The 26,056-nt window shown below is 39.6% G+C and overlaps 1 protein-coding gene across 8 annotated transcripts in view; it reads right to left on the minus strand.

Moving 5' to 3' along the window:
- foxp1b (forkhead box P1b) overlaps positions 1-26,056 on the minus strand; it is a 163,252-nt gene that overhangs the window by 60,967 nt on the left and 76,229 nt on the right. For 6 of the 8 annotated variants that reach the window (XR_015866611.1, XM_088423665.1, XM_088423659.1 and 3 more), the window contains exon 5: positions 15,154-15,252. Coding sequence is in view for 5 of the 8 variants with exons in the window: in XM_088423665.1 (XP_088279791.1) it covers positions 15,154-15,252 (99 nt within the window). In the remaining 3 variants the exon portion in view is untranslated. Of the gene's footprint in view, positions 1-774; positions 1,054-15,153; positions 15,253-15,337; positions 15,443-26,056 lie in introns of those variants that run through there. The other 2 variants (XM_088423662.1, XM_088423661.1) reach the window with 2 other exon arrangements.

The raw sequence follows: 26,056 nt of genomic DNA on the forward strand, positions 1-26,056 counted from the left end.
CAACAGAGAAAACAAAACAGCACTATTCAAATACTTTTGCTTCAAAACAACAACAGCAATTACAGATGAAGCAGCCAATCTGTCACCTGTTTTTCCGAGAACACACCATAATTAAAACATCATACGGAACCGCTCCGAATCTTGTTTAACTGGTTAGCTGACTGTCAGAAAAGTAAACAAGACTAAAAGACGGACCAAGATTGGACTATTATTAACTGCCATGAGTTGAGCACTTATGATTGGTTCCAACGTGAGAAGAAGAACACCTCAGACAAGCAAGCACGCACATTTTAAAAGCAAGTAAAAGTAGCCACTCCAAAAATAAACACAAAAGAAAGTACTAATAACAACATTAACTCGTTCAATCCCAAACACGGATTTACACGTCTTTACATTGACATCCAACCCTAGATTCTTACTTACATGTTTTTTTTAATATGAGAAAAAAAGAAGGTCTCAAAACTGCTGGCAATGAAGGAGTTACAACACTGACTTTTTACTTCTCAACAAGCCCATGCAAAACTTTCTTAACAGCAAAGTCGTCAATTCTGGATCAGGGCAACTCTCATGCAAATGACACATTTAACCCATTACCAGTGACACACACACACACACACACCAAAAAAAAAAATAAATAAACAAACAAACAAACCAAAAAAACAATCCGATCGCACGCTCCCTTTTGTACTTTACCTCCCCTTAGATCAAATAAAATTCTCAAGTTTCCCGGCGAGAGGACGAGCGATATCAAAGAAGTCAATCATATTGACAAACCTGACAAACTCCATTTAGCTGGCAGGGTAAACAGAAAGCCGGGCCACGCGGTGCCGAGTGAAGCAGAGCGGAGAACCGAGCCGCCACGCAAAGAGAGAGAGAGAGAGAGAGAGAGAGAGAGAGAGAGAGAAACAGAGAGAGAGAGAGAAACAGAGAGAGAGAGAGAGAGGAACACACACACAGTGTGAGCCGGAGAGAGGGAGAAAACACACACACACAGTGGGAGAGCGAGAGAAAGAGAGAGAGAGGGAGAGCGAGAAGGAGCTCTGTTGTGCTGTAGCGTCTCCGACCTTCTTCGGAATACAGACAGCTAGCACGCGCGAGCTTACTCCCCGGCTGACAAGATACAAAACTATCCAATCAACCACACCCTTCTCCACCAATCACAAGCATCCCTCTAAACATCATCAATTCAAATGGGGCCGCACTATGGGGGAGCTGGAGGATGAGCTGCAGGTCAACCCGGGGAGGGGGGCTTTGTGTCGTCCCCCAGCCCCCCCCCCCCCCCTTTTTTTAACCAACATATAACCTAGGGCTGGGCAATAAATCGAAATAATTTGACTTATTTGAAAATTAGCTTAATGAAGAAATCAATATTCTGCAAAAGTGGCAGAATGCCTGATGGCTCGTTCGTAAAACATATTTGCAATAGGTGTGAACCACTTATCTCGTTTGATCCCAAAAACGTATTAATATGTCTTTCTATTACACTGGGTGACAACCACTTAAGGCACAGATGTCAAACTCAAGGCCCGGGGGCCAAATCTGGCCCACCACATCATTTTTTTTAGGTAAACTTATTTCAACATTTTAAGACTACGAGATGCCACTTTTTTTCTCATGCTTTCAACCCTGCAGGTTATAGTCCAGTGCGGCTCATCTGTTTTTTTTAACTATCCACCAGGGGGCAATCTCCAGGGAGACAGAAGAAGACTATCGAATACTTCTGAGTTTGAAATGTAATTTTACTCACCACTAGGGGGCAAGTTCCCCGAGCGAACACAATCAGGCATGTGACTTGTGTTGCTGACATATTCTAATGATCTAAATGTGTCGGTGTTATGTTGGAAATGTTAGTGCTGCTCTTATTTCTAAACATGAAGGCATGTTTAGTCTGTGTTGAAGGCATTATATTGTTGTAACTAGGAAAATAAATAAAATTTTAAAAATCCATATCCATCTCTGGCATATGGCATGGCAAAAATAGATTTTCTGGTAAAAAAAAATGGTACATCTTTGGTTATAGTTCTAAAAATAAGGTATTAAATATGGTATTTAACTGTGGCATTTAAAGGCATATAGGCTATTTATTCGGTTGGATGATTCCAGCAGTATAAAAAAAAAAAAAAAAAAACATCGCAAATTGCATGTGAAAAATAATTTATTCGCCAAATTAATTGTTGACCAGATAAGAACTTTTTACTGTTAAAAATGGTTAGAATGATTGAAGAAAATTGAGGGGTTTTTTTTGTCCATAACCCCCAGCTCTAAGTTGACCCTTTGACCTCTGCTGGGACTCCGGCCATGCTAGTGAAACAATGGAAGCCCAAAGAAAAGAGGCCATTTCATGAAACAACAGATAAGTAAACATTGCTATCCAGCGGAAAGAAAGAAAACTTGCCAAGCTATCAGGGCTTTATTGTTCTCTCAATGGAAATGTTTAGAGTGGCGGGACAAACGATGCAACTCAACAACAAATGAATAAACAAATCTGACACTGCGTTATTTACACTTGCCCCAGTTTCCCATGCAGGCCTTTTGCCCACTTCACAGTTCTATTTAAAGGGGAAGTCAACCAAATATGTTCTAAGTTCTTCCACTATAGTAGTCAAAACATTCTGATTCATACAGTTGCGTTTGTGGAATATTAATACAGCAGCTACATGTTTTTATCCAACTCAGGGGGGCGCCATTTTGCATATTTTTGGGAAATGACATCATAATGCTCAGAGCTCAGCTCATCTTCTGAATGTCACATTACCCAACTCAAAAAATAAGTGCGCTGTGGTTGTTACCTAGGCACCGACCAATTGTTTTGTCATTTTTGGTCGACAGGAAGCGAGAAAACGGCCGACTCCTGAGATGGGTATAACCAAGCAGATTTTGCTGCAAAATTGATCTTCCACCAACACAATATTAATCAGAAGGCCGTGCTTGAATATTAAGACTACTTTCCCTTTAAGGCAGTGGTGTGCAACCCGTTGCTCGAGATCCGCTTGTGGTTTTTCCACCTTTCTGCTGTGGACCTCGATGACTTTGGACAATAACAAATGTGCTCGTTACATTTATTGTTTTTAGATGGTGCATGTCTAAAAAAAACCTTCAATTTTAATAACGGTGTCAGTCTGGAAAATAAGAGGAAAAAAAAACAAAATATGGTTCGGATTTCTTCAAAGGAAGCAACTTTTGGCTTTGGTGTATTCCTCGCTCAGCTTTACGATGTGGATTTTTCTTTATGCTTTGTAATGACCTTTAGTTCACCTTTGTGCATTTTCAAGAATGTTTTGAGCGCTTAATGTGTTTGAGAGCACTAGAATTTGAAGGTGTTTCTAAACCTTTGACTGGGACTGTCAATATTTTATGTGGCTGATATTTTGCAGATCTAAATTTTACATGAACTTAAATAGTTCTTAATTTAATTGGCCAGCTGATCCACATTAAATGATAAACGGATGGCATTTTGAGTGTATTTGGTCATCAGGCTTATTTTATTTAATCAGAGCAAGCGTCAAACTTCTCCCATGCTCGTGTCCTTGAAAAAGTAAAAAAAGAGGCAGAGGCGCTACCAGGCAATCTATTCAATGACATCCCAATGAGAGCAATTATTGTCTTGATAACGTCACACGCTATTAAAAACACCCATGTGCTCTCACTGAGCAAGCCAAGACATGACAGGAAAACAAAACTCTGCCTCCTACTGGAGATTGTACTGAACTGCTGGAGGGCTGTGACAGCAGGAGGGAAAGAATGCCTTTATGTGGTCTAACTTTTGTTTTCTCACACATCTACATGCTATTACTCATTTCAAGAGTACATTGAAACCTAATAAAAGGTGTCCATTAAATGCGATTTTAACCGTAATAAAAATAAATCAACTCAGCAAAGAATACAAGGAAAGATTAACACCTCACTTTGTTAATTATTGTGACAATAAACAGCAAGCAGCAAGCATGCCTTTTAACGCATCGCATATCAACAAGCTATAAACCCTTGGCCGCGGATGAAGGAATGTTCCTCGGGATGCCTTCCAGTCCGCAAACAGTTTGGTCAAATAAACAGAGCTAAACACAGCATCAGCATGACAAGCCGCTGCTCTCATTGGCTAATAACTAACAATGAGCTCAGCTAAGCCGTATAAATTATTGACTTGGACACCTCACGTGTTAAAAGTGACAATTCCAATATATGTCATACTGAATAATTGAACGGCGGGGAAGGTGCTTTTATTTTGTTGCCGAGACGGTGGACGACAGGCGTGTGCACGCAGTTGTGCTCGTGCCCTGAAAGAACACGCACACACAAACACACACACACAAGGATGTTTTTCTATAATAGTGAGAACACACCATTTACATAATGCATTTTCACTAACCAACCTTAACTATCACAACAGACTACCACTACATACTACTACATAACCTTTACCCTAACCTAAAATCAATGCAATTCAACCCTATGCTCAAAAAGTAGGTTTTGACCCTCAAAAAGAGGGATCACTTCAAAAAATGGATCCCACATGTGCAAGAAGTTTCAAAAAACAGTTAAACCCAGAATCTTATCCACAAAATGTAACAAAAAACAACAGTGTTTTCATATCAGAGTGGGGACATCTCATGGACATAATGCATTTCCTATTGCCTAAATGTAACTACCACAACAGATTGCCAAACACTAACCCTTGGCCTAACTTGATCCAAAATCCAATACAAACCTATATTCTCAAAGCAAGTTTTGACCCTCCAAAAAAAGGTCTGAACCTGTGTGGTCCGCCAAAATGGTCCCCGCAAACGCATAAAAACCTGTGATTTAGTCACCACTATGAAGCAAAAGTAAGGGCACACACACAATGGGTGTTGTTTTTGTTCATCATGGGGACATTCCATTGACATTTGTATTTCTTAGTCCCTTAGCTTAACCATCACAGTAGATTGCCCAACTCTGACCCTTACCCAAACCTCAATCAAAATCCATATCGAACCCACACTCTGAAAGCAAGTCTCGACACGCAAAAGGGCAACGAACTTGTGGGGTTCACCGATAGGCCCCACAAGTTCAAGAGGTCCAAAGACAGTCAAAATAGAATTTGATCCCCACTACTGTATGTACCAAAAAACCAAAGGGAAGCCAACAGAGGAAAACGTATGTTGCTCTAAGCAAGCTAATGAAGATGATGTGTTGCAACATCAGCCTTTCTTATCTTGAAAGAAGTTTTCAAAAGATGGTGCAAGCTCGTCCACCCCTACTCAAATAATGACCTCAATTGCATGTGTGATGCTCCCCAAGCAAGATGAAGTTGGTGTGCAACTTCTCTTCTGTCAATTTACATAAAGTTAGCTGTTCACAGGTGATTTAGGGTGTTGGCTAAAATCCGGCACCCGGTGGTCTTTATAGGTAGTAAAGTCAAATGCTGGACCTTCTAGTGTTGACCATCACAAACATTGGTTAACCCTTACTCTAACCTAAATCATTTGACACTTACAGTCTAAAAGCAAGTCTCGACCGTCAAAAGAGGTCGGAACTTGTGGGGTCTACCAAAATGGACCAAATTGGTCCCCACCTAAAAGCCACGTTTTTTTTTTTTTTTTTTTTTTTTTTTTTAAGTCATATTGGGGACATCCCATGACCATTGCATTTTCTACTCCCTAACCCAGGGGTGTTCAAAATCGGTCGTCGAGAGCCGCTGTCCTGCATGTTTTCCAGGTTTCTTTTTCTGACACACCCGATTCAAACGATCAGCTCATCAGCATCATTTGAATCAGGTGTGTCAGGAAAGGAAACCTGGAAAACATGCAGGCCTGCCCTAACCCTAACCTTAACCATCACAAAAGATTGCCTAACTCTTACCCTAACCTAAATCAAAATCCATTTCGCAATTATACTCTAAAAACAAGTCTTGTCCCTGCAAGAGGTCCACCAAAATGCCAGTAAAAGCCGGAATTTGGTCCCCACCTTGTCGCAAAAACCAAGGACACACACACGCATGCACGCAACCGCGCACACAGACACACACACACACACACACACACACACACACACACACACACACACGCACACACACACTGTTGGTTGAGGCCAGCACCATACTCGTCTTCCTCAGCATTCTCCCTGGGGTGGCATGTCGACGTATTCTCAATAAAACACCTTCTTAGCAGTAATAGGCCACTGTTCTCATTTCAACACTCCCAACGGCCTTGTGATAAATTTAGCAGACACACAGTTCAAGCATCTTCGCTCACACACGCATTCTTTCTAATCCATTGCCTCTGTGCCAGCGCCACGTAAAATAATTACACTTTTGTGTCCGTGTGATACACGCTATACAGATTTGATTTCTTTTGCATACAGCGAAACATCCGTAACCTTGAGCCTTGCGCGGCATCCCCGGTGATCGTTTGCAGGGAGGAGTGAGTGTTTGTGCCCATGACAAGAGTGAATTGCATTATAAAACACTCCCATTTCCTGCTTGACTTCAAGTGAAAGTAGCGTAATGCCTGGTTAGGCTTAGCCCCGCTGCGCCTTGCCAAAGGAAACCCGTACAGCTCCGATTACAAAGTCGTCTCGAAATTCCGGCGCAGCCTGGATGTGAGATGCACCAGGATTCCAACCGGTTCCTTCAAGATAAGGTGTTTACCTTTGAATAAATGCGACTCGCAATAGTTGCGAGTAGGGAGGGCAGATATATCAAATATTTTGGTATGAAGAAATCCCACCAAAAATTCAATCAAATAATCGGGTAATCAGATAAAAAAAAAAAGAAATATATTTTTGCTTGGGTAAAGAGTGAACAATTATGAATTCAGAAAGCAATAAAACACATTTGTGATTCATCGTTGCCAAAGATGAAACTTGAGACATTGATAAATTCTAATTCTATACCTAATTCCCGTTAAAATATTATATAATACATGGCGGTAGTTTGAAAATTGACAAATCCCTAGTTTTGAGAAAAATAAGTACACCTTTGGCCCATTTGTCTTTTAACGGTGCACATTGTCTAATAATCCTCATTTAAAACTTTTTTCATAAACTTTGAATAGAATTTGAAGTTTTTGGCTGCTGGGAAATCAATGTTGAAACAAAGAAGTTGCTCTGTGTTGAAATTTTGTCAAAAATGCATATTTACGTCAATACCTCAAAAGCTAGCTCTGCGACAAACCCTGGTTTGGTAAAAAAAAAAAAAAAAAAAAAAAAACATCTTTATATTAACTTAAACTCACCATCTGGATTGCTTGAAACCCCAGAAAGTCAAAACCACATTAGCACTTTTTGCTGGCTAAAATCAGTATGTTTGAGTGAGCTTTGTTGCTAAACAAGTGATCAGTGGGAACGGCAACTGTGTCAGTTGAGTCATTTATGTCCATTGAACTGCCTTTGAAAAGCAACCCAATGGGATTTATAGCTAAGATTTCGTTAAATTGTTCTAAAGACATTCTGAAACAGTCTTCACTGATTCTGAAACTTGTTTCAAATGTTTTTCATGCTGCAAGGAGCTTTTGAATGTGCAAACAAGCAATATATTATCAAGAGGTTGAAAAAATTGAGGCATTAATTAACATCTGTAACTCATTCATCTCATTAATCTAATTTTAATCATTGAAAAAATACAACATTGTCCATCGTGTACATCACAGACTTACTCAAATGTGGGTTGTTCTCAAGTTCACTTTGGCCAAGAGCTTTGTTGCTACGTTATTTAGTCGCAGCTGGGTGCTTTGCATTGATGTGGTGGGCTAAACTTGATCTGCTTTCTATGGTAAACAAGCTGCTTCTTACAAAGAATGCATACCTTTATTATAGACGCCGTCGAGGTTTTTTTTTTTTTTTAATTAAATTTACCAGTCATTGGATCGACAACTCTCACAAGCTCTTCCATTTTCACGTCTTCCTTCTCCACAAAAACTTGCCCTAAAACCCACAACATGATCCTATCAAGTTCCGCCAAACACATTGACAGCCAATCAGCGTCCACTTCAGGGTGTGATTGACCTTCATTTTCCAAAATGAAAAATAAATCTGACGTATAAAAACACATAAAGTTAAGAAATACAAAATTAGATTAATGCATCCTAAATAACTACCGCTTTAACTATGAATGTACTTCATAGATCACGATTAATGTTAATCTCACATCCCGAATTTCGAACTGCTTATTTCAAAAATATGTACAGACATCATGTAAAGAAAAGAATACTCCTAATTGTTGTGTGTTTTGCAGTCTCTTCCTCAGACTTCATTTGATTTGTGAAGATAAAGGCTTCTCTTAACGCTGTGAGTTATTATTAATGCAATTGTGTTCTATCGTCCATAAAAGGCATGTGAAGCACTTCAAATGGAATACGTGAGCGAGCGAGTGGGTGAGCGAGTGAGCGAGTAGGGTAGAAATGTGAGGGCGCAAAGCGCTCGCAGGGAAACATTACAGCCCAAATGAAGGGTCGGAAAAGGAAAGAATGGCTCGCAGTGCTGTGACTGGAGCTGATTCGACACTCATCATCTTGGTTGGGAGAAAACGTGAAGCACAGCGGGCCCTCAAGTGCTTGTTTGCTGTGCGGAATTGGGACAGATGACTTCATTCTGACAGGATTAGCCCAATCCTGGATTTAATCTATACAGTGCGCATAATACATTTTTACAACGTGATCATGACAAAAGACGGCAAAAGAGACAGCTTGATCCCGGGGTTTCACGCGAGCAATCAGTCTTGCGTTTTTGGGGCTGATCGTGAAGGACAGAATGTCTCACCTCAAAGCAATACAGATGATTTCATTAGAGCAACACCTCAAGGTGTAACATAACTGACTGATAGATACAAAACAACATGATGGAATAGACCTGTAAAAATGTGAATCGTATATTGTTTTCAAAGAAATGTTTAAAAACTTGGTATTCTGTAGAAAATTGTGAATTATGAGGTGTGTGTGTTTCCGTATTGTTTTATTTATGACATATTACATTACTACCGTAATATATAAGAGATTTTCCCAAAAAATGAAGGCTAAAAATAAGGGTGTGTCCTATGAACGATAACTTAGATTTTTTTTTTTTTTTTTAATTGTACACCATTCAAGGAAGATTGATCTTTCAGCCACATAAGTTGAGTTTTGACGCACAGGTGTGCTTTTTATATCACTCGTATTCAAACTTAAAATAATTACCGTAACGGAACGAGCTAGACGGCGGACGCCACTTGTCTGTTGCGGCTAATAGCATCTTCTGTTAGCGGAGGTTGTTACGGCATTATATTCAATAAAAGAAGCAAGCAGACTGAACGTCCGTCCGAGCCCCTCCTTGTTCACACACAGAAATATCAGGAATATTACTGTGGAGAAGACTATACATGTGACAATAATTCTCTACAATGTACTATCATGTTAAGGTTATGGTAAGGTTATGATGTCTCCGGGGGGGGGGGGGGGGGGGGGGGGGGGGGGGAGAAAAAAAAAATATATATATATATATATATATATATATATATATATATATATATATATTAATTTCTGTTATTAGAAACCAGTCGGGTGTCCCAAGGTTAAGAAAAAGTTTTTGAAGACTTCCTTTTCGAGTGGAAGAAGCCAAAGAGGGCAGCAACAAACTGATCATATATTCATTCTCATGCTTCCCGCCACTTTTTTGGAGAGGACATCGACCGCTTTCACACTCCTGGCTACTGGCTGACTTAGTTCCAGAAACACCTCATAACGTTGTCTGGGATCAGCCCGCAGCATTGGCGGGGCTCCAGCTGACAGGCCTGGCCTAGTGCTCTAATGACTTACAGATTGGAGCGCCGTGGTATACATGTGTCAGGACAACGCCATTGGCCTATTGCGAAAAACGGCAGGCGACTCAAAGAAAGAAAGCCGGCAGCTCCTCCTCGTCCTGTCAGCCGGAGGATTGGCCCGTGGATTGTGTCACATCACGCTTAGCCCGAGCGGACCGCAAATGAAGGAGGCAAAAAGTGCATGCGGTTGAATGGGGGCGTTCTGGGGCCACACAACAACTTGAGGGGTTTTCATCTTGTATACCCAAAAGACATTATCTTGTGACCTGGAGATACCCTCAGTGAGGCAGTACAACAATGGGGTGAAAACAACAAGGAAGAAAGAAAGACAGAGACCAAAAGTAGTGAATACAGTATGAGGAAGTACAAAAAAAACCCATAAATGTCTATCGTAAATTTTGGAACATAAACTGATACGAGGAAGAAATCTCCTGGGAAACAAAGGCTATCAAATTATTACTGTATTTTTCGGACTAAAGGCTCATGCACTAATATGCCTCATCACCAGTCACTTTACCGCATGTACACATGCACCTTACAAATCCTGCACAGTGCAGGAAAGTAGCTAAATCAATAATATTTTGCACTAAATGATATGTTGCACTATAAATATCATATGTATAAAGTTTCTTCCACCCTCATCTACCCCATTTTTACAATTTTTTCCCCCCGTTTTATAGCCTACTTTATTATGTGCTCGATTGTGAAATGTAGTCTGCTTGGGGAAGTGAACAGAATAAGAATCTCATTGTGTAGTATTTCTATGCATATAACAATAAAACTCTTTAATCTTTAATTTATAAATAGGCAATTTTTTTCTGATCATTTGAGCCCTGCGGCTTATAGTCCAGTGCATCAGATAACTGCTGTTTATTTTTCTTTTGGTGTTTTTACTTGCCACCAGGGGGCAATCCACCTGTAGAGCAAATGTGTGTATTTGTTCACGGTGGCAATTTATGGAATAACTTTGAAATAGAACTGAAAAGATATGAATGAATGGCTGTGCTCAAAAAGAGTTTTAAAACTATGGCGATAAAACATGATAATTATGTATAAATTGATTAAGATCTTGTATAAACATCTGTGAATGGTAGATTTTATATACTGTAAATGTGTGATTGTACATATATATATAAGAATTATCTGCATCGTGTTTTCTGATAATTTTGTGTGTTTTTCTGTCCAATTATTGTAGCTGCAGTTTATAATCCAGTGCTGTTTTTAGTACGAAAAATACGGTATAACCTCATGTAGATTTTAAGTGCCCAACTACGGCATTTTATGTTAAATCAACCAGTCATAATTGGTCAAGCAAAAAAGTTGCCATCAATCCATTCCTCAAATTACAGGAATGTTTGTTTGTAACAGCTTTTGTCTTTGTTTCTGGCCCGCCGAGGAAAAATGTGCTGCAAATGACAGTGTGCGAAAGGAGTCACTGTAACACAAAATATCAATAAGATGATTTATGTTCCAATTAATTTGCTCTTAATTTGAAAAGAAAAATGACCCGTTTCTATCATGGCATTAGCCCTTGTCCTGTATATTGGGTTTTGGGTCTACTGTATATTTTCCCTCACGTCATTCACACAATAGTTTAACGAGTGGATGGCACACCCGGGGTATTGTGAGAACTACCTGGTCCTTCCATTTTGAAATTTGACCTTTTGTCACCATCTGGATGAAATTTCAGCTCCCTGGTTCTTCCAACGCTTTCAAATTTGATGTGAAATGCCTATGATGTAAAAATCAAAGGATCGGACAAAAGGGTTAAATCAGATTTGCCGATACCTGCAGAAACCCACGTACCCCCAGGTGTATTTTTACCCCCATTTATGAACCGCTGCCTTAAGACACAAATCAAACATTAATTTAGATTCCACGACACGATAAGACGATTCCTCAAGGAAGCAAACGCTTTCTTCTACCACGCAACTCAAAAGTACCTCGCGATCGCGCTTGATTTGTCGACCACAATTGCCAATGACTCGAATAACGCCGGCCAATCCCGTCTCACGGACGGAACGTAATCTGGCCTTCAAAGCGTTAGCAAAGACATCATGTTGACATAACATCTTCAAACCGAGCCCAATACAGCTTAATCCCCCGACAGGAGGTCCACGCCTTCCCTAGGATCCCTTGCAATGAAATGAGGCGGACCAGGACACAAACTAGCTGCACCCCCTTTCTTTGATGCCGGTGGACTATCAGCGAGGGTCCGACAGTGTTGTTCCTAATTACCTATTTCTATATTCCTGATCCTACGGCTGGCATAATTAGTTACCTGGGGCTGCAATCCAATTTGAAGTGATGACAAGAAAGTGATCCATGAAAAAGTAATAAGTTAAATCCAATTTGGGCCTGCTTCTAATTAAATGCGCACGGAACTAATGAGTCAAACCCGAGCGTTTGGCTGATAATGGTAATTAGCGGGGTGGGAGTTGCTGGCTCTCGTCGTCGTGTCGCTGTAGGTGTGAAGTGTTAAAGGTAAAAGTGCCATGGGTTCTTTTAATTACACGTGTCACCCTGTCAATGTAATTGACTGGCTTTTGGACCAGTCAAGTATGTTTTGCTGCACTCCATCCAGCCTGTTTGTATATCAAGGATGATTAAGGCGCAGAAAGCAGAGGCATCTTTTTTCCAGGGTTGAGGGCTCGCGCGGCTGGCGCTCAAAAAAGAGCTATTTCATGTCAGTCTGATGCTGCTCTTTTCTCCCGTTGCTACTGTGAAGTCACTTGATTTCAGATGTTGTGTGTACCCTCATTATTTTGAATAAGAGTGAATTGGAAAGTGAGGCTCTAAATCTCAATCTCCAAATGACTTAAAAGTCTCCGAGCGCATCTCCTTGTGCCTAATGGGAAAAGCACGGAGTCTTTTCCACAGATCAGGTGCTTTTATGAGGTTTACTACACAGCCTAATAACTGCCGGATCATGCCTTTTATTAATATTAACTAGTCTGGTCAAACGGAAAATCATTATCCGGGGTGTATAATAGAGATAGTGAACATTCACGGTGATTGCAACACTGGCTTGTTTAAAAAAAAAAAAAAAAAGAAAGACTCTCCTCACAACAATATATATATATATATATATATATATATATATATATATATATATATATATATATATATATATATATATATATATACACACGTCAGCAAGTGATCGTGCTTTACCGTCAATTTCAGAATAAACTTGACTTTCCCAAATAACATACAAATATCAATGCCTTAAACACTTTTATTTTGAAGTACATCCCATGTCGCTTAACGGCTGGCTTGACTCATCATGACATAAACACTATGTTACCCTGAAATCAAGTGCTATTTATGCTAACTAAAGCTCCTAAGATCCGAACATTTGCGAGTTGTCGGATTTTATCGAAATTTTGAACATGTACCACCACGTAAAAAAAATAAACTGCTTCATAACAATCAAGGCTCTTGCAGAACGTTTTAAGAACAATTGTAACCTTGAACAAAACCTGACAAGATCAAAAGTCGTTATCGCCACTGACAATTGCCATTGTTAGCCTCTTGGTTGGATATTTCACTGATGTGTTATCCGGCACTGCTTGCCAGTGATTTGCAGCATTAGTAGCTTGCAGCGCTAGCCACAGCTAGCAGCACTAGATGCTAGCATTGTTAGCTGCTAGCAATACTTAAAGGGCCCATAAACGGCAGTTTATTAGAAGTAAATGAAAACTGGCACAGTTTCCGTTCCTACTGATCACTTTTAACAACCCGTCTTACTCAAATGTGCTTAGTCCCACAAAAAATTGCTACTGTAATTTTGATGTCACTTTGTTCCATTAACAAATTGAAGAGCTATTTGCGTAAAATACCCCTCATGTTTTTTAGAGTAAAACAGTCTGCTGCACGCAGACAAACATGCACAAATATATTTTTTTCATTTTAATCCGAATACCCAATCAATATAGTGTCTGAAATGTGAAATATTCAATAGCTGCAGCCTCTACTTGCAAGTCATGTTGACACGTTGTGCGTGAAAACGAGACTATAATTGTGCGGGACTGGGATTTGTTTAATTAACCGAACATGTAATTCAGAGATAAACACCCTCTGGACGTGTGGCATTTGCATTGCCGCAAATTTAACCCGGCGAAACATAACAATGGACGTGAGGCAATTTATGGCGTTAGTAAAGATACTACGGCAAGTCTGTGCTCTTTTCACACCAAGTGGGCATGAGTGGGGCGGGTGGGGTGGCGGGCAACTCTCTTTTCAAAAGCTGACTGACAGCTTGGCCAAGCTCTCTGTATACATTAATAAATTAGAATTCTAATTTTGTCTTTGTCTGCAGAGGATGGCCTCGTACTTGACGATGTAGCAACAACTGGCCGTATGCAGGAATTTGCGATTGCGGTCCTCTCCGTTGACCTCCCAAACACAATTCCCTGCCAGGCTAGGGGAAACTGTTTGGTTTGATCCCTTTAACTTATTTGAATCCTGACAAATACGCGCACAAGCGAAAGGTCACGGCAGTCATATTTCATCCTCGGGAGCAACTCTGAAGACATCTGCACAACAAAGACGCTTTTTCACAACCTGACATTAGACCTAGCCGCTACAATGGCTCATTAAAAAGGGCCCCCAATGGGACAGTCAGGGTATTAAATATTATATACATGCGCAAGGAATAGGGCCTCCTATTAATCACCAAATATGCCCTGAAGTTGTTAGCAATTTCACCCTGATGCAAACAGCCGATTCCATCCTCCGAGCCAAAATGCGCCTTGAAAGCAGCATTGAGAAAATAAGATTCACCGATTAAAAGATTTATCCAGTGGTTCTCCTTTTTTTTTTTTCAATAATGTATCACCTATGAAATACCTTCCAATCCAACCGCGTACACCCAAAACAGTGCAAAACATGCGTGGTTGTTCAAAAAATAAATAAATAAATAAAACAGAGTGTCGTGCCATTTGTATCGGATTCATCAAACTTTGGAACCACAGCTGTAGGTTAGGCTTAATTACTCAGCAACTAAAACTCAAAGTATGTTTATAAAAATCTGATTTAACCGATTCATGGACAAAATGATTGACATTAACCGACTCTTAAAATAAAATGTTGAAGGCCTCCAGAAAATTCCGTCATGCCGAATTAGCACCAATGCAGTAGCAGTAGTAGCATTGCCCAAGCAGGACTGACTATGCTAACATACTAGAAAATGAGCTTGATTTTTAAAAGTTTCATTTCAATTGGTGGGACTCACATACATACACATTGTACTTTACGGCAACACAAAATTTGAGTTTACTTTCTGCTTTTAATTTTACAAACACAAAGCAAAAGAGCTGAGCGGGCGCATCAACGCACGCATCCGAGAGCTAATACCCAAAACAAAAATATTCTCACAATACCTGCGGGCTTTGGTCCTTGTCGTTTGCTTTGGGGGATTTGCGGCCAGTGTTTTGCTGAAACTGCTGCTGCAGAAGTAACTGCCCGGCTACCTGGAGAGTCTGAAAGAGAAAATAGGTTAAATGATTTTTTCATGAAGCCCGACAGAAAAAGTGTCAGATCGTAATACGCCCCGCGAGAGCACACCTAGGCCCATTTCTAGAGCGGATGCCTCAGAAGCAATATTCTCCGCCGATAAACAAATAAGAACTCGCCATACTCTCCCATGATATCGTTTACAGGAGTTTGCGCGCGGTATCAACAACAATCAGATGGCAAAACAAAAACAAAAAAGGGTATCCAGAGAGATAAGTTCCATTTACGGCATTTTATATTGTCTGATGCTTATCGCCGCTTTTGGCTCTCCTCTAGCTCTGCCGAGCTCCAATCAAGAAAGCAAATAAACATCTTTATGGCCGCTTCCAATATCTGTTAAAAAAGACACAGCCTTCTTGGTGGAAAACAAAACAGAGTGAAGTCACATGTTTATTGCTCCAGCGACTCCCTTTTCCCTTACGATAAATAATCAAACATGCCATCCAGAGCAAACAAAGCTGAGGAGTGCCGAGGGGGGGGCTGTGGTCTCAAAAACCGGTCAGCGATACCAAGAAAAGCAAGCCATGTGTTCCCACAGCGAGCTGGCCAGTCTCACACCTCCACCAGTAAACCATCTGGGTAAATAACCGGCTTCATTCTTTCCACGATTCTCAGATGATTGCTCCCACAATGAAACAAACAGTCGGGGGGCACATCGCTCATCTCGTAGATGGAAAATCTATCAGTCCGCCCTTTCAATTATTGGAGCAATATTGGGATAAATGTGGCCATCCGCCACGCGATGCGTCATGTGACTTGATCTCTTCAAAAAAAAAAAAAAGGCTCGGTTGCATGTATCGTGTTTAACATGAAAATAATTGGGAAAATTCCAACACCAAATGTGCGCTTTCTTTTAAAGACGTCAACATGTTTTCTTTTCCACTGTAAGCGATGACAAATGCAATGAGACGTGTGTGTATGTGTGTGTGCGTGTGGGTTTACAAGCGAGGGTGTTGGAACAAAGGGTTGAGTCAACAGGATATGATGGAAAGTTCAGACAGTAATGGATAAAGAAATGCATTTCTGGGAAGTCTTCCCTTACTGTCAGCTTTGTAAATATCAAATAAGAAGAGCTTACACATTGCTCCGTGCTTCAATCATACGACATGTTTCATAGCCGACCCTGTTGTCTAGATAGACTGTGACTAGGACTGTAGCTATCCAGTATTTTTTGGTATCTGGATGTACAACTAAAAATTTGATTGACTATTGAGATAAAAAATAAAACTGTATATATTTGCTTGGGGAAATCCAATTGCGGTATTTTTCGGACTATAAGCCGCGCCGAGAAAATTTAACAAAAGGTTTGTTTGTGTCATGTATAGGCCGCATCAGATTATAGGATGCAGGATGTAACGTCAAATATTTGCGCAGACAGGTGGTACATGAAAGTGTTGTAAATTTTTGGTTTTATTTCAAATGTCTTTTTTCAAACTGCCTGGTTAAGGCAGTGCTTCTCAATTATATTTTATTTTGCCACAACCCCCCAGGAAAGAAAAAATCTTTTGCACCCCCCCAACACAACTCGACATGCTGACTATAAATAAGGTTCTTTTTTTTTATAAAAATTGTTAAAGTACAGTATACATAAACCTGCATCCTTCTTAACATCAACAAAAAAAATGCAATATAAATCAATTTTCCAAAACTGTTAATTGTTTTTCATAGTGTTAACATGGGTTACAACTTAGTCTAACACTGAAAAAAATATAAGTAACCAAGTGCATCAAAGTGCCTGAAAGTAAAAAGAAAATAATGATGAAAATTACTGTTTTATTGCAATTACACTTCACATGACAAAAACAAAGCCTTTTCCCTGTGGTCATTTGTGCCCCCCCCCCCCCCAACCCAGATTGAACATAAGTTTATACAAAAAAAACAGGACCGATATATTTTCAACATAACACAGAAACGCGTGGGTGATTAAAATACTGCACAAAAACAACAGTAACGTGCCTGATTGTGTTTACTGGTGAAGTTTGCCCCTGTGTGGCAAGAAAAATAGCAGTTCAAACTCAAAATCAATGCTTTCATAGCGTCTTATTTTCTCTCCTTTTGATTACCGGGAGATTGCCCCCTGGTAGCTATTTAAAAAACTGCAGGTACGCCCCTTTGGATGATAAGCCGTTGGGTTCAAAGCATGAGGAAAAAGTAGTGGCTTCTAGTAGGGAATTTGTGGTATAAACACAGAAGACTAAAAACACATTTCCACTTAATTATGAATTGCCAACTTTTGTGGATTTTTAATAACAAACGTTTATCCGCTTATATTTAAATGATGTTTAGCAGCACAAGACTTTCTTCCTCCCCTTACAGATCTCTCCCTATAAATATTGGTCTAAGAGACGAACTTCCAGGTGAAAAAGCAGATTTAAGTCAGCAAAGTTTGTTAAAAAGTGATCAGTAGAAACGGCAACTGTGTCAAGCTGTTGACACGAGTCAAAACATCTGGCGAAAAATGCGTGACCTGTTTGCCTCTCAGAGAGATAGGGGCTTAAAAATGACAAAAAAAAAAGCAATGTTTACTTAATGTTCAAAAGTATGACTGAATACAGGACAACCATAGACAATTATTGGGTTATCAAAAATCTATCGCATCCTAACATGTTAGCGTTCCGATTTCCGTATCAAAAGCAGATGATCCGTAACAGTTTTCATCTCTGAAAAAAGGTACGCCTCAGCCTGCCTCAGGAACATATCAATTTAGCAACCGCAATTTTGCAGGGAATTACCAAGATTACCAACCTCATTTTATTCATGTCAACGGTTATATGAAATCATTCTTCTAATTATAGCAAGGATAATAATTATGCGATCAAACAATTGAAAACAGAGTCATGATCATCTTGACTTTGGCAAATTAATATCCAATTGCTGCCTGACGGCACAGCGCACATTTTTCTGGGTTATAATTTAAAGTGACTTTTAAAAGGCGACGGAAAGCAGCAAGTCTTTCTTCTTTATTGGGATTTGTATCTTTAGGAATGTTGCTGTCAAGCTCTTCTGTTACAAAGACAAACTTTAAAGAGGTTAGCCTCGAATAAAAGCATATGAACTGCCACTATATGTTTACATAGCAGCCAGTAGAGAATTAGAGTTTTCCCCTCCTTAAACTCTGGAATTTTTTTTTTTTTATCTTCCTTTCAGAGATAACGCTGATTCAAAGCCATTCTGATAACTGCTTTGGCAAAAAACGGATTTATTGGAGTGCTGGCAGGCACACGGAAACATTTGAAAAAGAGCTAAATCGTAAATTTCGAGTTTTGCAAGAGTGGATTTATTTTTGAATGAATCAAACCTTTTGTAATTAGGGGTGTAAATAAGGTGATTTCTCTTGGAATTAACCTAAAAAGTCTTTTAATGTTCTGAAGGGTTGACTCCTCTGATTGTTTTGTTGACATTCCCTTTAGCGCACTCCCTCTAGTGGATGCATAATGTAACCGCAGCCACTACTGTAGCTTCTATTCTATGCACCTTATAATGCAGTGCACCTTATGTCTGAAAACAGTATTAAAATAGGTAATTTGTTGACGGTGCGCCTTATAATCTAGTGCGCCTTATAGTGCAGAAAATGTGTCGCTTTGAATTACACTTTGGTCCATGAGTAAATTATTATAAGTTATATAATAGATTCATAAATTTTAAAATTTGATCCTTCGTGATCAAAGTTTTTTAATGGGAAAAATGTTAAATAACGAACTAAAGAAAAAGTCCTATTTAATTTTTTTTTTTTTTTTTTTTTTTGTGTTTGGATCAAATCTCTGATCCAAACTAGGGATCATTTGATCCTGCCTAGCAACTGGAAAAAGCAGTTGATCTAGATAACTATGCAAGTCAGTTAAGTTGCTTCCCTTGAAAAAGCGAACAGTAGAAAAGGCAAATATTGACCCGCATAAACACTTTTACCATTGTAAAGTGGGCTATTGTTTGGAAGGTTACTGTTTAACATACAAAACAATAGCCGTAAACCTAACGCACACATTGTTGGGTTTAAAAAAAAAAAAATCACACACAACTGAGGGTGTGAATCATGCTTTTGATTAGAAAACATCCTGCAGCACATGGCAAGCTTTATCCAGCAAAACAGACTTATTATTCGTCCCATGGAGTCATCTTTTATATTATCGATTTCGCGTGTGCTAAAATATTATCCGCATCTATTTTTCACACCATATTAGTGATTAAAGGGAGGAGCATGTCTTTTGTCCCTGGGGCCATCAAGCTGTGATAAGAGAACTGCTAAGTACTGGATGTCTTTATGTGCCGTCTGCACATGTGGATTATTTACAGGCTTTGGGGTTTCCTGCTGCTAAAGCCAGCTCTGGGTGTCTTACAAATCCCAGCTCAGAGCATTGCCACACAGTCATGTTAGTTCTCAGCTGGATTCAACGCATCACCCCGCCACCCCCAGCACCCCAGCCCACAACAAAAAGCGCAGCAGATCCTCTGCGCACAAACACCAACAAAACACAAATTCTACTAAAGGCCGACAGACATGAAAAGCATTATCGCATTTGCTTTGACTGTGATACACTGGACTTGTTGAATACCAAGCAGAAACGTGACTAAAAAAAAAAAAGATGGTGTGAGGATGTATGAAGGCAAGCGAGAGGACAGTATTATAAGGGGAACATTTCAAACGCTGAAAAAAATTGGGACAAAAATGGCAGAAAATGCATTCTCGGTTTTTGGCCAAAAGGCAATTATCAATGAGTCTGATGATGCAAAACAAACTGTAGCACATTGTTTCTCCGTACCAAAAATTTCACCTTGGTCCCATTCTGTATATTAAGAATGATGGGGGTGAAATTATTTTAGATTTGACTTAATTACAATAAATGGCCATCCAGTCACTTATGTTTATAATATCTAACCAAATAATTAGGATTTTTGTCTTCCATTCTAGCAGTTGGTATGTCAACAAATCAAAATGGAATAAACTAGCCGTTGTTACTGTATATATAATTATGATAACATTTACAGTGTTGCCTTGTTTATTGTGGAGGGGTTACGTAAAGAAATTCCACTGAGTAGAGAGAACTTTTTTGTTGTTTTTATTTATTTTATTTTTCCCAGTTTATGTATGTTGTTAAAAAATAAATACAAAAAATTGATGTTTTTTTTAGTCTGGTCTGTCGTGGCAGAAAAAACTACTAAGAAAAATTGTGAAAAAACAAATACGGCTATAGAGGAAAATCCATGTACTAGAGGTTGATTTATTTTTCAATAAATAAAATCGGTATTTTTTGACTGATGTGACAAAAACCTGCAATAAAAAAAGTGAGGGTCATAAATAAAAATCTGCACTAGAATGAAGCTGCACTAACTGAATTGAGGTGCAGTAAGGGAGCACTGTACCACTAAAAAATATATATATATATATATAATAATAAATAAAAAAAAAATAGGAGCTTCTTTAACTCATTCAGTGCCATGGATGAGAATTCTTGTCTTTTAAAATGGTAATAACAATAAAAGATCATAAAATTCGATTCAAATACATTTTTTTATGGATTAGAGCTGACACCCTTGACTAATTCTTACCTAATATAAGCCAATTAAGTACTGTAGTGCTCACTGTGACCATTGGGTGGCAGTGTTTCCACACTTACAACACATCTATTACCTACATCAATTCAAAGTAAGGAATGGAAGTCAGTCATTCATATGATAGCACCCATATTTGCGAAGACAATAGCGCACAATATTCTGTTGGCCTTGAAGAGTGAATGAAAATGCTAAAAATACCTCAAAATTCCTTTTCCAATAACGTTTGTCGGTGAAGGAGTTAAACAGGTGTTAAAACACTGAACAAGGGTAATATTCAGACCTATACTGCGTTGTTCTGTTTCGTTTTCATCAATAATTTAAAGACCTGTAGCAAACTACTTATGACGTTATACTCCATTACCGAAATTGATTGGCCGGTTTGTCGTTTCGGTATTTCGGTTTTCGGCCAAGCATTTCTCATTTTCGGTTTCATGCAAGCCTTTTCCAATAGAACGCTAATTTTGACGGTGCCGACCGTAGGGCTGAGCCACGGTTGTTTTCCTGGGCCGCTTTGGAAGTCATCCCCCGAGGTCTCCGAAAGTCTTGTCTCCTGTCGCTACAGGTGGCCGAGACCTTGAACGTGAAATGATTTGAAGCAGATTGCTCCTAATTGCTAGACGATGTGCAAGCAGGTGTAACCGGATCCCTGCGGCCACGGAGAAAAGACGAGGGGGGCGATGGAATGAGATGTGCACGTGTTTCCAGACTCGGCTGTATTTACTTAACAGACACGTATCACAGGACATTATTAGGCAGGGGATGGCAGCTCAGAGACAGCCAGCAACAACACGAGTAATAGGTTAGCCCTTAATGTAGTCCGTCTCGCAAGATATAAGGCCCCGCGGCTCCCGTCTGTGGCCTCGGAGGGCTTCTCGGCAGCGTGGGCCTAAATGTCAAGGTTATGCCTTTGACTTTCCGGCGGAACTCGGTTGGACGCTCACCTGTCATTCCTCGCTCGTTCGATTTCCTTGCAAAAACGAAACCCTTTGCTCCTCGTTTGTATTTTGAGTCAGAACATATCGAACGAGCTGAGATGCGCAACTTGATCTTGTACGCTATTACGTTTGTTCTCAACCTTTTTTCACTGATGTGAAATACGTTTTCAGCCAAGTACCACGTGAACACCGCAAAGCATTTTAAGGTTAAAAAAGATGTCTGGATTTTTCTGATTGTGAAAGGTTTGGACACACCTGCTTTACAGAAAGCGTGTGTAGACAGCTTTGACAAAACCTCTATCAAATCCAGTCTGTACCCTCTCACATCTGCACGGCAACTTGAGCAGCTCCTCCGCTCCGCCTCTGCCCTTCCCTTCCCTCTCCAATCGGTCTCTGTGAGAATTTTTTTTTTTGGAGGGGTGCTTGCTCCAGACCAAAAAAAAAAAAGCAAGATGTGGACAGCAGGATGGGTAATGAATGGCGCCATACAAAAACTCCAGTCCCATCACTCACAGTGAAAAGTTCAAAAGACACGGCTCATTTGCGAACGTCCCATCGCTACTCGCTAACCAGGAACTGCGGTCTTATTATTGTCAAGTTGTACTCCTCTCACTTGGAATGCAATGGCACGGCCCTCCAAGTGAAAGAGATGAAGTGAAATGGTGAAAATGTACCACGAGGATGATTAAAGTGGTGAAAAGGGAAGGAAAAGCAATGTCCAAACAAGGCGGATCAGCCGGGCGGAGCCTGGCGCTTGCCCGACGAGGTCAGCCCGGTTGCGCGGGCCCGGCAGCTTCCGTTTGCTGTGTATTCTGCATTTGTTTGGATTCCCTAGCCTTGCTTAGCCAGCAGCTTAACAACAGATGGCTAAAGGAGGCCTCCATTCAGAGCATGCGAAAACCACACCAAGGAAGGTACACAAGCTGCGGACAAAACACACAGTGGCGCCAAAAGCCGGCATATGCAAATGACATGGATTGTTGGAGTTGCACAGGCAGCAAATATGGGAACAGTAAATAAGCTTTTTTTTTTCTTCCCCCTCCGTGCTTCATCAGTAACTTTTTGTTGCCAAGAGAAAAGCAGCGCGCCAAACTGTGATGAGACACTCGAAGAGACACGCGGAAGCGAGCGGGCGAACGCTGTCGTCTGATTATGCCAAACAATGGGGACGATTCAATCAGCCAGAAGATCTGACTAAAAGCATTTCCTCCCTTCCCTCGCCATTATTAAATCGCCGGCGTGTTTATGACGACGTCGGCGCGGCGTTAACTCATAAACAGGCTCCCGGAGTACACGAGCAAACTATCAACTGGATATTGTTTCTCTTGTGACTCGCTCTTCCGCCTCAATTACGCCTTTCAACTTCACAGGCTGCCTATGATAAAGTGGCAGTAAAAATCATTCACATTAATACACCATTGTGCATCTGCTGCTAAAGGTAATTAAAGAAGTAAATGACTCATAAGAATAGACATATTAGGCAACTGGGATGCCTCGTGAAAATATGTACCATTAAGATAGCGCATTTTCTTATTGGGCGTCGTCAGCTCCACTAGAGCTTATAGGCTCTTGATGCTGATTTAATCCACTCCAGTGGAAAGTCTATCAGTGCTCGGTCGCGTGTCTCTTATGTCTGGCCGCCTTCGGCCGAGCGCTCCGCTTGAATCTTAGCTTCGGATTTGGCTGCCGACGACTCTGTAGTAAAAGGAGGGAGGTCACACATACAAATTGGACAGATGTGCAGTTTCGCGGCATGGTGACAGCAGGCAGATGACCGGAAAGAAAAAAAAAAAAAAAAAAAGAGCTCCAGCTTTAAAAGTGATGCGGCTCAAAATAAAGACGTAATGTAGATTTCAGACCATAAGACGCAACTTTTTCTCATGATTTGAGCCTTGCGGTTAGTCCAGTGCGGTTTATCTAAAGTTTGTTCTTTTTACTAGCCACTAGGGGGCAATCCAACAGTGAAATGTGGGGTGTCAATTTATGGAACGACTATGAAATTAAACTTAAAAGATGTGAGTTGAAGTTAAAAAATATAGTATTAGAAATATAAAAATGATGTACAGTGGTTAGTGATTAGTATGGAAAAGAAGCTGGGGATAATTAATAAAAAAAAACGAGGAAGGCTAGGCTCAGCTTTCTGATACCACAAATAGGGGTTTAGGCATTTAAGGCAGTATGTGGAATTTGAAGAGGCTTTTGGATGTTACCAGCAAATCTCATGAAGTCATGACAGGAAAAGTATTTTCTTTTCGAATTAAGAGCAAATTAATTGGAACATTAGGCAATTCATTGCTAAAGTTTGTTACAGTTACAGTGTTACAGTGCCTTTATTTTCTTTTATCTAGCTATGCAATGTCAGCGACTGAATCTTCTGGCAGACAGATGCAATACTTGAAAAGAAGTTGGTTCAAAAATAATTACGGTCAGTATTTGAATCAATAAAAGCCATTTTCACTTTCAATAAATAATAACCCATTCTCTTTTGGTGGAAAACGAACCAGAAAGCTAGGTTAAAATTTGGATCCCTTTTTTTATTTCTGTGCTGGACAATTTGCCAAAAACCCAAGGTTAAAATCTCACAATGTTTTTTTTTTTTTTTTCCCCAAGACTTTTGTTTTAACCCTATACCCCCGTGAACTACAATTTTGACAAAAATAGAAAAACTTTTGCAGCATAACATTCCATTGTATTCTGTATTTTATAAACTATGAATTTAATTTAAAAAAAATAGCATGAAGAATTAAGCCAAATAACTTCTTTCCAATATATGGTCCCCTCCTACTTAGTACCCGTCTTGAGCAAGGCACCAACCCAACTCAAGTTCTAAAACATAGCTTGGTGCCATAGCACCATTGCTCCCCACACCAAATCCTTGGTCATCATTATAAATCATTATAATCATCAAATCAATAATCTCTTCGCCCGGATTAAAACAGTATCACGAATACCAAACTAAAACTTGAGATGATCAAATAATTTGGGAACAACGATGAGGGCAGAGCTCAGCTCCGTTTTCCCCGACCTCAACTTATGTTCCTAGCGGATGATGCCAAAGGATCCTCGCAGCGGACACAATCATACAAATCAAGCAGTTAAAGTGAGTGAGAAAGAAAAGAGATGCCAACTGTGCCGGACTGTCAGAAAACACGAACGCCTCGGGATTGCATCTTTGTTGGAAGTCTTGCATCACTTTTTTTTTTGGGGGGGGGGGGGGGGGGGGGGGTTGTGCTTGGGAAAATGGGCACTTCCAAAAACCCAGCGTGAGACCCGGCGTACTGTGAGTGGATTTTCTCATGCGTGGCATGAATGATATTGTTTAAAATGGGAGGCTAACGTTGCCTCGTCCGTAGCGGACTCAACATTACGATAGATTTTAAACTGCTGGGATCAAATCCGAAAATCTTCCGATTCGCTTGCGGGGAATATAAATGAACGTAGTCCATCCAATAACCCACCAGAATGTCCGACTACCAATTGTCCAATCGGGCCCTTCGAAAATCGGCCAGGAAATTGCATCACTAATGATAATCCGTGTGTTCATATGATGTGTGTTCAACAAAATCTTAACATAATAAATGCATACAAGGAGTTACACTCAAATTACATTGTCGTTTCATTATTTTTTTTATTATATATATATATATATATATATATATATATATATATATATATATATATATATATATATATATATATATATATATATATTATTTTTTTTTTTTATTTTTTTTTTTTAGGTTATCTTGTGTGATGCAACCTTTAAATTTTTTTTTTTAAACCAGATTGTTTTTTAACTCGACTGTTTTTAAATTGCAAATTCATTCATTGTGCATTCTGTGAAAAAAGATAACATGTTTAAAAAAAAAAAATTAAGGCAAGGTAGGGCATAGTCATTATTCAATTACCGTAAATTACTACAAATCACGCCTGATTAAAACACCGGTGCTAAAAATAGCCCAAATTTGTACATATAAATGGGATATTTGCAAAGAAAGATCTCTCACAGATAAATTTAAAATATTTATATTTAATTCTACAGTACTTTACATATAAACTCACCCCATCAGGCTAATTTTCAAACTTTGTTGGGAAATTGTCTCCTGTAATGAATTAAAGCGAGTAAATATTTTTACCAAACATACCACCATTCTAGATTCTAGTTTTCCTTTAAAAAATAAACATACAGGTTCACCGCCCTCCCCATTTCTGATTTTGAAAAGTTATTTTGAAAATAATAATGACATGCCCAAATGAGCAAAAATACAAAACGTTTGGACCCCTT

Source organism: Hippichthys cyanospilos, chromosome 9 (assembly GCF_059441005.1).
Source record: "Hippichthys cyanospilos isolate Australia breed blue-spotted pipefish chromosome 9, RoL_Hcya_1.0, whole genome shotgun sequence".
Taxonomy (NCBI): Eukaryota; Metazoa; Chordata; class Actinopteri; order Syngnathiformes; family Syngnathidae; genus Hippichthys; species Hippichthys cyanospilos.